This window comes from Hyperolius riggenbachi, chromosome 6 (assembly GCF_040937935.1).
Source record: "Hyperolius riggenbachi isolate aHypRig1 chromosome 6, aHypRig1.pri, whole genome shotgun sequence".
NCBI lineage: Eukaryota > Metazoa > Chordata > Amphibia > Anura > Hyperoliidae > Hyperolius > Hyperolius riggenbachi.
In genome coordinates, this window is record NC_090651.1 from 23,389,212 (window position 1) to 23,405,642 (window position 16,431).

At 45.8% G+C, this 16,431-nt stretch overlaps 1 protein-coding gene across 3 annotated transcripts in view; it reads left to right on the forward strand.

The window, feature by feature from the left end:
* The window catches only part of ACOT11 (acyl-CoA thioesterase 11), a 53,316-nt gene that overhangs the window by 8,545 nt on the left and 28,340 nt on the right, over positions 1–16,431 (forward strand). The window contains exons 1-4 of one of the 3 annotated variants that reach the window (XM_068239012.1): positions 17–104; positions 11,316–11,485; positions 14,140–14,209; positions 15,629–15,689. In XM_068239012.1, coding sequence (XP_068095113.1) covers positions 11,344–11,485; positions 14,140–14,209; positions 15,629–15,689 — 273 coding nt within the window. In that variant the 5' untranslated portion in view covers positions 17–104; positions 11,316–11,343. Of the gene's footprint in view, positions 1–16; positions 105–5,736; positions 5,755–11,315; positions 11,486–14,139; positions 14,210–15,628; positions 15,690–16,431 lie in introns of those variants that run through there. The other 2 variants (XM_068239014.1, XM_068239013.1) reach the window with 2 other exon arrangements.

Sequence of the window (16,431 nt, forward strand, 5' to 3'; positions counted from 1 at the left end):
TGCTCCTCTGTTGCATGAGGAAGTGTTGGCGGAGAGGAGGGACATTGGACTATGCTGGACTCCAGGGACAGGCAGCAGGTGGAGGGACAGTGCCTGATGTGACCGTAATGTCCTCTTTCTTTACATACGCTACAAATATCATTCTGCACTTCTCTGTATAATCCTGTTTATGTACCTCACTGGCTGATGTAACCAGTAACGTGTGTCAGTGGCAGACTGTGCTGTGTCTGCTCTTCCACCCACTAATCAGCCCTTCCGTGACATCAGTTTCATCCGTCCATGATAGGATTTTCTGCCCTTCCCTCTGCCAGACCTCTCTGCCCTTCTGCTCCCTCTAAAAGACCCGCCTGCCCTTCTCCTCCCTCTGCCAGACCCACCTGCTCTCCTCCTCCCTCTGCCAGTCCTCTTTGCCCTTCTCCTCCCTCTGCCTTCCTGCTCTTCTACTTTCTCTGTCAGACCTGCCTGCCCTTCTCCTCCCTCTGCCTTCCTGCCCTTCTCCTCCCTCTGTCAGACCCGCCTGCCCTTCTTCTCCCTCTGCCCCTCTGCCAGACCTCTCTGCCCTTCTCCTCCCTCTGCCAGACCCACTTGCCCTTCTCCTCCCTCTTGTCAGATGACCTGCCCTTCTCTCTCTACCAGACCTGCCTGCCCTTCTCCTCCCTCTGCCAGACCTACCTGCCCTTCTCCTCCTTCTGCCAGACCCGCCTGCCCTTCTCCTCCCTCTGCCAGACCCGTCTGCTCTTCCCCTCCCTCTGCCAGACCTGCCCTTCTCCTCCCTCTGCCAGACCCATCTGCCCTTCCCCCTCCCTCTGCCAGACCTGCCCTTCTCCTCCCTCTACCAGACCCGCCCTTCTCCCTCTATCAGACCCGCCTGCCCTTCTCATCCCTCTGCCAGACCCGCCTGCCCTTCTCATCCCTCTGCCACACCCGCCTGCCCTTCTCATCCCTCTGCCAGACCCGCCTGCCCTTCTCCTCTCTCTGCCAGACACGCCTGCCCTTCTCTTCCCTCTGCCAGACCCCCCCTGCACCTCTCTCCTCCCTCTGCCAGACCGGCCTGCCCTTCTCCTCCATCTGCCAGACCCGCCTGCCCTTCTCCTCCATCTGCCAGACAGGCCTACCCTTCTCTTCCCTCTGCCAGACCCACCTGCCCTTCTCCTCCATCTGCCAGACCCCCTGCCCTTCTCCCTCTGCCAGACCCCCTGCCCTTCCCCTCCCTCTGCCAGACCCTCCTGCCCTTCCCCTCCCTCTGCCAGACCCTCCTGCCCTTCCCTACCCTTTGCCAGACCCATCTGCCCTTCTCCTCCCTCTGCCAGACCCTCCTGCCCTTCTCCTCCCTCTGCCAGACCTGCCTGCCCTTCCCCTCCCTCTGCCAGACCCTCCTGCCCTTCCCTACCCTTTGCCAGACCCATCTGCCCTTCTCCTCCCTCTGCCAGACCCCCCTGCCCTTCTCCTCCATCTGCCAGACCTGCCTTCCCAGAAGGACAAGCTATTACTTAATGGAATAACTAATGTTTATTCATGCACGGTAGACAACGCGTTTCACGTTTCTTGCCTAGCTTCCTCAGATCAATACAAGTGCCAGTAGAACTTTTGGTCATGATAGTGAGTGAAAATCTCCAGCTTAGATAAATCCAATATCCAAAGCTTCTAATGATTGGTTGTGTGGTTGTATTTTGGGAGGTGCTGGTTAACCAATGGAACTTGCTGTTAGTAAATAACTTTACTAGTAAATTACTAGTACTAAGTAAATAACATTGTCTACCTTACATGGACACAATGGGAAGATTCTAGGGTAAATTTATAAAAAAAATGAGTGCAAGGAAAATGGCTGCAGAATTTGAGTAAAACTAGAGCAGGTGTACAGATCAAGGCTTCGGATCGCTCTGGGAAACTTCCACTTTTGCTTTAATATTTCTTTCTGTCCTGGATATGGTAAATCTATCCCAAGTTCTCACTGTTTAAAAGACGCCTTAGAGGGGATCTAATTAACATGTATAAATACATCAGAGGGCAATATAATAGCTTGGCGGATGAGCTTTTTGTCCCTAGGCCTTCTCAAAGGACTAGAGGACATGAGCTGCGCATGGAGGAAAAAACGTTTCAGCCATTTATTTAGGAAAGGGTTCTTTACAGTAAGAGTGATTAAGATGTGGAATGCATTGCCACAGGAAGTCGTTATGGCAAACTCTATACCTGCATGTAAAGGGGGCTTAGATGCTTTCCTTGCGTTTAAAGACATCCATGGCTACAATTACTAGGTTATGCCTAATGATGTTGATCCAGGGATTTTATCTGATTGCCATCTGGAGTCGGGAAGGAATTTTTCCCTTTTGGGGCTAATTGGACCATGCCTTGTGGGGTTTTTTCGCCTTCCTCTGGATCAACAGGGATATGTGAGGGAGCGGGCTGGTGTTGTACTTTGTACTGGTTGAACTCGATGGACGTATGTCTTTTTTCAACCAAAATAACTATGTAACTATGTAACTAGTAGTTCATTTTTCCTGAGCTTTCGGGGCTGATCTTCTTTAGCATCTCCTGGTACCACAGCTCTCTTGTCATCGGTTTGCATCATTACTTAAAGTACAACTGAAGTGAGAAGAATATGGGGGCTGCCATATTTATTTCCTTTTATACAATACCAGTTGCTTGGCAGCCCTGTTGATCTATGGCTGCAGTAGGGTCTGAATCACACCAGAAACAAGCATGTAGCTAATCTTGTCCGATATGACAATAATGGCAGAAACATCTGATCTGCTGCAGGGGAGGACTGGCCAGGGGGGAAGGGGGGCAATTTCCCCCCAGGCTGCCTCTCATTTAATGATTTAGGGCTGGTACAGTGCCTGGTACATGTTTTTGTATAAGGCAATGTGAACCACTGGGCTGGCTGAGGGAAATCAATGCCTAATTACAGAGTAATTAGAGGGAGGGCAAGTTGGTAAATATAAATAGCATGATGCAGAGCAGAGGCTTGCCTGCAGGTCCGTGGGAAAATATCTGTCTGATTTTGGGTGGAAATTGGTTAAGAGTATCGATCTGAGATGCGGGGAAATCTCGGGCTGATGTGGTCGATCCAGTGCGATAATCACGAACAATGAACGCGACGGAACTCTAAATGTTTTATGTGCCCCCCCCATTGCCGGTGCATTATACTGTACCTGTCACGCTGTCCCTCATGTGTCCTTACTGAATTTCCCATGTGACTTTTGGCATATAGCACGTGGGGCACGTGTGTTTTACATCTATTGCCTTGCTCTTTGTTTGAAGATTAGCTTAGAGTAATTCCTGGAACTGCACTAGGCAGTTTCCCTAGTGCAGTTAGGATTGGATATCTGTTTTGTTTGTCTGTTGCGATTGTCCTGTCCCAGCGGTGGTCGACAGGAAATCGTTCTGTGTGTCTGGGTGCTAACCGGAACAGCGGTTGTTACTGGTAGCCTGTTCTGATCTGTCTTGCCTGGATCGCACTCGCCTTGCGCTAGTGCTGTGGATCCTTCTGGTCTGCTACTCTCTTGCTGTTCTTGGATCGCACTCGCCTTGCGCTAGTGCTGTGGATCCTTCTGTTCTGTCTTCCTGGATCGCACTAGCCTCTTGCGCTAGTGCTGTGGATCCTATCTCTCGCTTATTCCTGTTTTCGTGTATCTGTCTTGTCTGCTACGAACGCTTGCTGAGGCTCGGTGAGGTAACCGTTAAGCAAGCGCTCGCGTCCTCTGTTTCATGTTTGTCTGTCGGTGGTTAGTTAGGCGTGCTTGTCTCTGTTGAGCTTAACACGCGGGGACCGCGCATAAACGCGTGCACTGTTGCGAATGAGTGCGGTGTTCACGTTTAGCTAGCGTTTGTTATTTTCCTTATCTTCTCATTGTATGATTTGCTGTGCCTTTGCTACTCTCGTGCTCTGCCTTGCTGTAGCCTTGTGTCACCTCTGGCAATCGCCTCTCTCGCGATTGCTTTCCTACTTCATATCTGCTGTTGTGTATGCACCGTCGCGGGTTGGCAACTAGTTTGGTGCACACACATACAATCTGTCCCTGTGCTCATTCTCTTTCGCAATCGCTTCTCTTGTGATTGCGTTCTCACTTGGCTTCCTTTGTTGTGTGTCCGCCGTCGCAGGTTGGCGGCTAGATTGGTGGACATACATACATTCCTCATCTGTGCTTATTCGGTCTTGTGTCGCTGTTAGCAATCGCCATCTCTGGCGATTGCCTTCTCTCCTGTTCTTCATGGTTGTGTATGCACTGTCGCGGGTTGGCGACTAGATTGGTGCATACACATACCCTCTGTCGCTTTGCTTTCTCTCCTTCAGGGCTATCTTGCCCTGCGTTTCTTCCCTTCGTGCAATTCCTGTCTGGCGTCTGTGGCAGGGCAGAGGAGCTGTTCCTCTGCACTCCACAGCTCCACCTGCCGACAGGAATTTCCCTCTACAGGTGCATTGCACCTTTTGCTGGGTTCCCTCAAATTATACGCTTGTGGAGGATTTCCGCAGTGTCAGCGCACGTCTTGTGCGCTGATCGCGGAGAGAATCCCACAATCGTTACAGGTAGGTGCCCCCAGTATAGGTTAGCTAGGTAGGTGCCCCCAGTATCGGTTAGATAGGTAGGTGCCACCCGTCGGGAGATTTGGGCATGGGGTAAAGCCGGTAAATGGCTTACCCTGCTCTTTTACAACTTCCAGCGGCGTTAATTACTATTCCCCTTCCAGGTTGCCATGGATAGTGGGGGTAACACGTAATTTGGCATCCAGCTATTGCTGGTGGCCGGTTTACAGTTTTTTTTTTTTTAGTAATTTGGGTTCTTCTGTCTTCTGATGATTCAATGAGCATACCTATAGCCGTAATTCCTATTACGGCCTATAGTGGCACTCGCCCAAATCTCCTGTGCTGTTTTTACTGCGCTCAGTGCCTCCAGTATAGGTAGCCAGGCATATGTGCAGCAGGGGAGAGCGGGCATAGCGGAGTTACAACTTACCTTCCGCGATCCCCACATGCAGCCTCTATCTTCTTCCTATCCGTTCTGTGATGACACGAGGTTACGTCATCACAGGGGGAGCTGTTACCAATGGGATGGACGCCTTGGACAGGAAGAAGAAAGAGGCTGCATGCGGAGATTGCGGAAGGTGAGTTGTTAAGCTACGCCCGCTCTCCCCCGCCGTTCTGGGTCCTCGCACGGTTCACACGCCCAAAGAAACGGGCCTGCTCTTGCTTCAGATGAGATACTTTCAGCCCTGCTCACCTATTTGGCTGCAGTAGTAGCTGAATTACACCAGAAATTACACCAGAACAAGCATGCAGGTAATCCTGTCAGATCTGACAATAATGTCAGAAACACATGATCTGCTGCATGCTTGTTCATCACATGATCACAAAGCTATCAGATGAGCAGACAGATCACATGATCACAAAGCTATCAGCTGAGCAGACAGATCACATGATCACAAAGCTATCAGCTGAGCAGACAGATCACATGATCACAAAGCTATCAGCTGAGCAGACAGATCACATGATCACAAAGCTATCAGCTGAGCAGACAGATCACATGATCACAAAGCTATCAGCTGAGCAGACAGATCACATGATCACATGATCACAAAGCTATCAGCTGAGCAGACATCACATGATCACAAAGCTATCAGCTGAGCAGACAGATCACATGATCACAAAGCTATCAGCTGAGCAGACAGATCACATGATCAAAAAGCTATCAGCTGAGCAGACAGATCACATGATTACAAAGCTATCAGCTAGGCAGACAGATCACATGATTCTCTGTGAGTTCTCTGTATTCCTGTACCCCCAGTGCTGCCAGGCAGGTGTAGTAATCACAGTGCAGGGATATCTCAGATCCGGAATAGGGTGTGTCTTTCCTAAAGCCACCAATAAGCTTCTCTGTATCGTAATCTTCCCTCTACTAACTGGACATCACAAGCAGGACAGCAATGGCAGCCTCCATGTTTCTCTCAACACAGCTAGAGATGGTCAATGCAATGCAAATAATACTGGCATGAATGCAAATGTAATACAAACTGTACTCAGCTTGGGAATAGGCCAATCAAGCCTTCAGCAGGAAGTGGATGTGACCTGCCTAAAGGTAAGTACACACATCAGATAAAAGTCTTTGGAAAATGAAAGACCACAGACCAATCTTAAGGTGGCCACCAACGGTCCAATTTCTAGCGAAAAATCGTTCGAGCGATCAGAAATTCTGATTGGAAGTGAAATCGTTCACTACACCATCAATGAACCAATCTTTGCTTTCTATCTATCACGATCATCTCGAAAATTCAAAATTTCGTTCCACGAAAATTCAGTCGGACGACTTTTTTTTCAATCGTTCATAATCGATCATAACCATTAACGGAGATTATTTACTGGCAATTCGATCACTGCCGACCTAGAATTTCGGATCGATCGAACGATTTTTCGCTAGAAATTGGTCAGTTAGTGGCCAGCTTTACCCCCTTCCATGTAGTATGAGAGCCATACCTTCACAGTCTATTCTATGGAGCTGAACTCCCCATCAGACAGAAATATTTGCAAGATGCTGGCTGCACACACAGATGTTGTACAGACACAAAAGATCAGTATCTGCAAAAGATCCGTTCATACAAAATGCATTCATAGTCTAGAGGTGCGTACACACATGCGACTATAGTCGTTTGTAACGATCGTTCCCCGATCTTTACCAACGACGATCGTTACAAAAAACGAACCACCGACTATTAAGGCAAACGACGAACGAGCCAAATCGCTACAAAAGAAAGTTCTGTCTCGGCGGATTTTAACCAACGACGATCGTTTGCAAAAGTAGTACATCGTTGGAAACGGTTGTTCGTACTAGGCTTGACATGCGCATTTCACTATTTCTCTGTGAAACTTCTCATTTTTATGCGCAAGCGCAATAGTTGCTTTACGTGATGTAACGTTCGTTCTAACAATCAGATCGTTACACACCTTTTAAAACTATCTTTACATAGGTCGTTCTTTCATCAATTAAAAGTTCATTCGTCGTTCTCAACGAACGATCGTTGTCGCATGTGTGTACGTAGCATTAGATATCTGCAGATCATCATACACACCTTGTTTAACAGACATTCATCTGCATATTAGATCCACCAGGATGGATCTTCAGATCTGCAGATGATTGTCTGATATGCAGATGAATGTCTGTTAAACAAGGTGTGTATGAGGATCTGCAGATATCTAATGCTACGTACACACATGCGACAACGATCGTTCGTTGAGAACGACAAACGAACTTTTAATTGATGAAAGAACGACCTATGTAAAGATAGTTTTAAAAGGTGTGTAACGATCTGATCGTTAGAACGAACGTTACATCACGTAAAGCAACTATTGCGCCTGCGCATAAAAATGAGAAGTTTCACAGAGAAATAGTGAAATGCGCATGTCAAGCCTAGTATGAACGACCGTTTCCAACGATGTACTACTTTTGCAAACGATCGTCGTTGGTTAAAATCCGCCGAGACAGAACTTTCTTTTGTAGCGATTTGGCTCGTTCGTCGTTTGCCTTAATAGTCGGTGGTTAGTTTTTTGTAACGATCGTCATTGGTAAAGATCGGGGAACGATCGTTACAAACGACTATAGTCGCATGTGTGTACGCACCTCTAGACTATGAATGCATTTTGTATGAACGGATCTTTTGCAGATACTGATCTGTTGCATGTGTACAGCATCTGTGTGTGCAGCATCCTGCAAAGATTTTATCTGATGGGGAGTTCAGCTCCATAGAATAGACTGTGTAGGTGTGGCTCTCATACTACATGGAAGGGGGTAAAATTGGTCTGTGATCTCTCATTTTCCAAAGACTTTTATCTGATGTGTGTACCCACCTTTATTCCGAGCGACATACAGGAAGTATTAGCGTCTCATTGGCCATCCCTGAATACAGCCTAAGGCCTGGAACCCACTGAAGTCAGCAAACGCAAAACGCAACCGCTAGCGTTTTGTCTGAGCGGTTTGCAAGCGGATTCATGCGCGTTTTTAGTCGTGTTTTGCAACATTGTATTTTTTTGCCCAGCGGGTGCGTAGCGTTTTGCGTTTTTATCCTGATTGGTCCTGTGAATTATTTTTAATTTTGTTACAGTGTGCTGCACCGCAAAACGCTAGCAAAACCGCTCAGTTTAGGTTTTGCTGAGCGTTTCTGCTAGCGTTTCAATACTTTACATTGAAGCGCTAACGCTCCTAAAATGCTGCAGGTCCTGCGTTTGCGTTTCTGGGAAACGCAAACGCTCCTGTGGAAGTTGCCACATCCATTAACATTAGCCCAGCGTTTTGGCAAACTGCTAGCGTATCGCAGTGCTGCCAAAACGCTGCCAAAAGCGCTCCTGTGGGTTCCAGCCCTGATACTGGTTCCTGCTATGTATTAAGCCTGATTGGTTGCTCAGAGGAACACCTTTTGGGGAGGAGCCCCTGCCTCTCCCCTGTCAAGCTTCTGTGTATCGGTCCTGGGATGTGGGACCATGGAGAGATCAGTTAGTGTCAGTTGGATGACGGCCGCCTCTTCCTGCAGCTTTTGGTGAGACATGATGGTATTACATTTTCTCCTGTCACCTTGTGAGATATATCAGGCAGCAAGAGAACAGTCAGCTTTTAAAGGGGAACTGGAGTGAGAGGGATATGGAGGCTGCCATATTTATTTCCTTTTAAACAATATCAGTTGCCTGGCAGCCCTGTGGATCTGTTTGCTGCAGTAGTGTCTGAATTACACCTAAAACAAGCATGCAGCTAATCTTATCAGATCTGACAATAATGTCAGAAACACCTGATCTGCTGCTTGTTCAGGGTCTATGGCTATAAGTATTAGAGGCAGAGGATCAGCAGGACAGCCAGGCAACTGGTGTTGCTAAAAGGAAATAAATATGGCAGCCTCCACTTACCTGCAGTTGTCCTTTAAGTAATACCAGTTGCCTGGCTATCCTGCTGATCCTCTGCCTCCTAATACACTTAGTCATAGACCCTGAACTAGCATGCAGCATATTAGATGTTTCTGACATTGTCAGATCTGACAAGATTAGCTGCATGCTTGTTTCAGGTGTGCGATTCAGACACTACTGTCACCTAATAGATCAGCAGGGCTGCCAGGCAACTGGTACTGTTTAACAGGAAATAAATATGAACACCTCCATACTCTTCTCACTTCAGATGTCCTTTAAAGGTGGTGTTGAAAGCAGGAAAAAATGGGCATCTGTGGCAAGGGTCAGATTGTGATTGCTAGATGCCTGGGTAAATGTGCCCATCAGTGATACAATCTTGCCAAATCTTTGTACTAGAGAGGTATACTTGGTGAACATAGTTAAAAGGAACCAGAGGTGTGAGACCTATGGAAGCTGCCATATTTATTTCATTTTAATCAATAGCAGTTGCCTGGCTGTCCTGCTGATCTTTCTGGCCAGTAGGGTTTACATCACACCTGAAACAAGCAGCTAATCTTGTCAGATTTGTCATAGACATCTGACCTGCAAGCTTGTTCAGGGTCTATGGATGAAAGTATTAGATGCAGAGGATCAGCACGACAGCCAGGCAATGTGCATTGTTTAAAAGGGAAAAGAAACATAGCCTCCAGTTCCTTCTCACCTCGTGTTCCCTTTAAAGGACAGATGAACCAAGAGGGATATGGAAGCTGCCATATTGCTGGATAGTGTACTGGTTAAGGGCTCTGCCTTTGACATGGGAGACCAGGGTTCGAATCCTGGCTAGGTCAAGTACCTATTCAGTAAGGAGTTCAAGGCAAGACTCCCTAACACTGCAGGGTGGCCTCTTGAGCGCGTCCCAGTGGCTGCAGCTCTTGAGCGCTTTGAGTCCGACAGGAGAAAAGCGCTATACATATGTTCAGATTATTATTATTATTATTATTATTATTATTATATTTATTTCCATTTAAGCAATACCAGTTGCCTGCCTGGTATTAAGGTGTCCACTAACGATCCAGTTTCTATCGAAAAATCATTTGAGCGATCAGATAATTCTGATCGGAAGTGAAATATCGTTATACATCGTTCACTACACCATCAACGAACCAATCTTTACCTTTTATCTATCAAAACCGACACGTAAATCCAAATTTTGGTTTGACGAAAATCCAATTAGACAACTGTTTTTGTACTCGTTTGTAATGGATTGTGTCCATCAATGGAGATTATTTGCAAACCATCCGATCACATCTGATTACAAAAATCTGATCGCTCAAATGATTTTTTGCTCGAAATTGGACTGTTAGTAGCCTCCGTCTCTACCCTCCCCCAAGTGTACGTGTGCCCCCCGTTCCCTGGCGACACCAAGCCTCCTCCTGTGTCCGGCATTACCGCGCCTGTACCAATGTCGCCTGGTACAGGCACTCACAGTGACAACTGAAACAGATGCCGGGCATGGTAGGAGATGAGGATTTGCATCGGTGTGACTGCTGAGCCCTCAACGCGGGCACAAGGGGGGTACGCATACACGTGGGGGGGGGGGACACTGGCCGGGGGATTCCGTCAGTCATCTGGAAATCAAACGCTGCCACCACCACACACCCAATCCATTCCTTGCGACTGTTTTCCCAGCATTGATCATTTTAACCAGGAATCAATCGAAAGTTCTGATTCTCCTTGAATCCGATAAAATGATTGAATGGAAAGGTCAATCGGCCCGCAAAATTGAGTAATGTATGGGCACAGGGTTGTAACTGCAGGGGGGCCCAGAGATGTAACAGGTCCCCGACTACTACTTTACTCCCTCTGAAAAAGGAATCCATCCTTCAGATCAGGTGTTTTATGGCTACATCTGTTATGGGTGTGAAGATGATGATGATGGCCACACGTGTTTTCATGACCCTTGTGAGATAAGCCCCATGGCCGTGAGGGTTACCAAGGGGAGGGGTGTGAACATTAAGGGGCCCACCAAAGTATTGCTGGGAGGCCCATGAGGTATACTTCCGCACTGTATGGGCACCCTTAGAGACATACCACCAAGTTAAACATTGTTGCAGACCCCTTCATGGCAACGATATTCCCCAATGGAAGAAATTGAAGGGTCTGCTTCTAATGTCTTGCTGCTGCCAAATATCGCAGGACACCTTCAGACGTCTTGAGAAGTCCTGGTCTTTAGGAGTTGGAGGTGTTTTGGTGCCGCAAAAGGTGGGAGATCTACACAATATAAGGCAGGAGGTGATGTTTTGGCTAATTTATATGATTTCCTGAATACTTTATAACATTATAATCTCATGTTTAATCTATATCTCGTCGTCCTTATTGAATGTTGGTCACCTCTGACCTCTTTATGCCCCTATATGAGTCTTCGTAGATAAGCTGACCTTTACTTTTCTCGCAGGTGGTAGAAGCCTCTTTCCCGCTCTACCATGGCGGCCAACCATGAGGAGGTGCGGAACCCCACGGAGGTGCGCATGAGCCAGATGGTGCTGCCATGTCATGCCAACCACCGAGGGCAGCTGAGCACGGGGCAGCTGCTGAAATGGATCGACACTGCTGCCTGCCTATCAGGTGAGTGATGTGTACTCCCCATAAGTCAGAGGGGACTTGGGCATTCAGGAACACGCATCAGAGGAGACGTGGGCATTCAGGAACACACATCAGAGGAGATGTGGGCATTCAGGAACACCCATCAGAGAGGATGTGGGCATTCAGGAACACCCATCAGAGGGGACGTGGGCATTCAGGAACACCCATCAGAGGAGATGTGGGCATTCAGGAACACCCATCAGAGGAGATGTGGGCATTCAGGAACACCCATCAGAGGGGACGTGGGCATTCAGGAACACGCATCAGAGGAGACATGGGCATTCAGGAACACCCATCAGAGGGGACGTGGGCATTCAGGAACACCCATCAGAGGGGACGTGGGCATTCAGGAACACCCATCAGAGGGGACGTGGGCATTCAGGAACACCCATCAGAGGGGACGTGGGCATTCAGGAACACGCATCAGAGGAGACATGGGCATTCAGGAACACCCATCAGAGGGGACGTGGGCATTCAGGAACACCCATCAGAGGGGACGTGGGCATTCAGGAACTCCCATCAGAGGGGACATGAGCATTCGGTAACACCCATCAGAGGAGACGTGGGCATTTAGGAGACGTTGGCATTCGGGAACACCCCTCAGAGGGGACGTGGGCATTCAGGAACACCCATCAGAACACAATAAAAAGAATTGTAGGCTCCATACATGGTACACAACAGAGTCCATCATGGGGTTTCCTTACTGAACTGTGTCAGACTGTGTGAAAGACTGTCATTCATTCAGTGTCATTGAACTTCATCCCAATCAGTAGCCGATACCCCCTTTCCCGTGAGAAATCTTTTTCTTTTCACAAATGGATCATCGGGGGCGCTGTATGGCTGATATTGTGGTGAAACCACTCCCACAGTATGTCAGGACCATGGTTCTGGCAGTTTCCAGTCTATAAACCTCGTTGTATTGTGGGAAATGGCTATTTACAACTGTTTCCAACTGCCAAAAAAGGAAGCAGCATGTTACCATGTGATCAGAATGTAAATCAGGGAGAGGAAAGCTTTTACAATGGGCAAACACTGACTAAATCATTTATACATAATTATTGTAAAAATGAAGCACTTTTTATTATAATATTTTCACTGGATTTCCTTTTTAAACCTACTTTTTTACCTTTAAAACAGAAAATAAAACTGTGTGATTAGCATTTTTTAGGAGTAGGAGGATAGATGCAATAGTTTATCTCTTCCTGGTTTGCTTTATGCTTATCAGGTAAATTATCAGATTATAAAATGTCTCATTTAATCCAGAAGGGAAACGGGAAAAAAGGGCGCAGGCAGCTAGAGGACAAAATGGGCGCCACCATTCACTCCCATAATAAATAACGTGCGCCGAGCAGGAAAAAAGAGCGCCAGAGATAAATAACGTTTTACAAACAGCGCCCGGAGATGTTTAATGTTTTATAACTGTGCTTGTGATGATTTAAGTTTAGAAAATGCGCCCGTGACGAATAACGTTTATAAAAATACTAAACATATTTATCCTATTTAAAACATTTTTTAAAGTTTTATCCCTTACTGTTTGTAAAAAATTATTATTCACAAAATAAAGCGATCAGTACGTAACGTAAAGTGCAATATATTTTTTTACAGTCACTATTTGTAAAACATTATTATCCACATACTAAAGCGATCAGTAAGGGTGGTGGTTAGGGTTAGGCACCACCAGGGGAGTCTTAGGGTTAGGCACCACCAGGGGGGTCTAGGGGTTAGGGATAGGTACAGGGAGGGTTCTGTGTGAGAGTAGGGTTAGGTATAGTTTTAGTAACATTTTAGTAATACTTACTAATGTTTTACAGCACTTATTACGAATGTAGTTATTTTATATCATCGTTATAAACAATATTTTCAGATTTTATTACAAGAAGAAACCATAAATGAAGGTTAATCACAATAATATACAATTATAACGATTAAACATATATTATCGTTTTTTTAACGTTCTTTTAAAGAGAACCCAAGGTGGCATTTAATTATGTTACTGGGGCACAGAGGCTGGTTGTGCACACTAAGACCAGCCTCCGTTGCCCCATGGTGTGCCTCCATGTCCCCCCTGCGCTCCGCTATACCCCCGCAGTGCTGGCGACACGCAGCGTGTCGCCTGCACAATGTTAACCTAAGCGCTGTCTGTCAGCGCCGCTCCCCCGCCTCCTCCGCATCGGCGCTACCCGCCCGTGTCCCTTCCCTCCCGCTGACTGACAGCGCATAGGTAAACATTGTGCTGGCAACACGCTGCGTGTCGCCAGCACTGCGGGAGGTATAGCGGCGCGCAGGGGGGGCATGGAGGCACACCATGGGGCAACGGAGGCTGGTCTTAGTGTGCAAAACCAGCCTCTGTGCCCCAGTAACATAATTAAATCCCACCTCAGGTTCTCTTTAAGTTTCAATTTTGAAACAGAGAAGATTAACGTTTTCACTATTGCCGATTTCATACACATTATTTAATGATTTATAGATTTGTAAAACCTTATTTGTACACTAAATACAAAACAATATTATAGTTTACACCCCGTGCCCTTTTTTCTTGACGCCCTTTTTGTACGTACGCATCCAGAAGACCCTCTGTATAGCTGCATGTCTGTATATGTGAATGTGTGTTATAATGTTATATTCTATATTTCCAGCGGAGAGGCATGCTGGCTGTCCCTGTGTCACTGCGTCTATGGATGACATATATTTTGAGCAGACTATAAGGTAGTGGCATTATATATATATATATATATATATATATATATATATATATATATATATATATATATATATATATATATATATATATATATATATATATATATATATATATATATATATATATATATATATATATATATATATATATATATATATATATATTATTATTATTATTTTTTTTTATTTTTTCATTATTACAGTATACAGAAGTATCATATGACCCCCTTGTTTCCTCTTCAGACATTGCCCCTGAATGTAAACACGCCCCTCTGCTTTTCCCATCTGTCTCTCTGCATGTTGCTCTACATTTCCATTTGCTGAAGTGCCGATAAGATCTGCACAGGGATGATAAGTAAGGATGGTCAGTGTGGGATGCAAATAGCTCCGAGCTGATGCAGGATTATGCAGATTCAGTATGCAAATTTATGCATCTTGAAAATGCATCGATAGAAACCTGCCAGGGGAAAATTCGATTGGACCATTTTCAAGTTGCAAAAAATTGGCATAAATAATTTGCATAATCTTGCATCAACGTGTAGAAATTTGCATCTCATTGACCATCCCTAACAATAAGCAGTACAGGCAGACAACACACACTGAGAAATCGAGAAAGAAAGGGCTTGGAGTACTAAAGCAGGGCTTGGCACACACTGCATCTAATGTACTCTCAGTATAGGCGCAGAGTAAACATACACTGCACAATGCTTTTGACAGATAAGACATCGCATTCAGTACAAATATTGATTCTAGTGAAAAACGTTATTTATAAATCAAAATATAATTGGGCATTAATCAATTAGTACAAATGATGGCAGCAGAGTGTGGCGGGTGTGGAGGTGACGCAGGTGGCTGCAGCACACGAGTGACGCTGTCATATCTATACAATCGATACCAAGGCAATTGATCGATTATTTACCCGATTTACCTAGTTAACAGATGTAGGTCTGGCTTTGCAGCTTATACTCTACATACATCAAATAACATGCCCCTGTTGTTTGGGGCTAAAATCAGAAATACAAGTATGTTGCATTATTAATCATGGCCCTATTTTAATACATTTTATGCATACAAGTTTCTTTGGGGTTGATTCACTATAACAACATGCCTTATCAGAGTTTGTGTGCCTTATCAGAGTAGCATAGCGAGCGATACGAATTTATGTCTGCTAATTGGCAATGACGAGAGCTCCACTCTTCCTGCCCTGAGCCCCTGCAGGTCATACGTTTCTAGCGCTCGCTGTGCTACTCTGATAAGGCACGTTAACTGTGATAAGGCACGCTATTTGTTATAGTGAATCAACCCATTTGTGTTTAACGCATTCTGTTGTTTTCTAATTAAGCAAAATTTAAACACATTTGTACAAAATCCTATTTCTTTGGTTTTTTATTTTGGTTTCATTTGTATTATTTTTTTTTTTTAAAGCGTGGGACAAGTTGTTAACTTGAAGACAAAAGTGAACCGCGCCTTTAATTCCAGCATGGAGGTTTGTGTAGTGTGTGTTGTTGTTGGTGTGTGTGTTGTCTGTACAATGTGTTGTGGTGTGCTCAGGTGAGTGTGTGTTGTGGTGTTATTGTGTGTTTGTGTGGAGTGTTATAGTGTGCGTGTGGTGGTGTTTTGTATTTGTGTGGTGTATTGTGTTGTTGTGTGTGGTCAGGTGTGTTTGTGTGGTATGTTGTGGTGTGCGTGTGCTGTTTGTGTATTGTGTTGTGGTGTGTTCAGGTGTGCGTGCGTTGAGTGTGGTATATTGTGTTGTTTGTGTGATGTGTTCAGGTGTTTGTGCGGTGAGTGTGTGTGTTTTGTGTGATGTGTTGTTGTGGTGTTGCTGTGTGTGTTTGTGTGATGTGTTGTTGTGGTGTGTGCATGCTGTTTGTGTAGTGTGTTTTAGTGTGTTCAGGTGTGTGTGTGTGCATCGACTGTGGTGGATGGTGCGGTGAGTGTGTGTTTTGTGTGGGGCATTATGTTGTGGTGTTGCTGTGTGTGTTTGTGTGGTATGTTGTGTGCTATTTGTGTAGTATGTTGAGGTGTGCGTGTGTTGAGTGTGGAGTATTGTGTTGTGGTGTTGTTTGGGCGGTGTGAGTGTGTTTTCTGTGGTGCATTATGTTGTGATGTTGCTGTGTGTGTTTGTGTGGCATGTTGTCGTGTGCTGTTTGTGTGGTGTGTTCAGGTGTGTGCGCATGTGTGGTGTATTGTGTTGTGGTGTCTGTATGTGTGTGTATTGCTGTGGA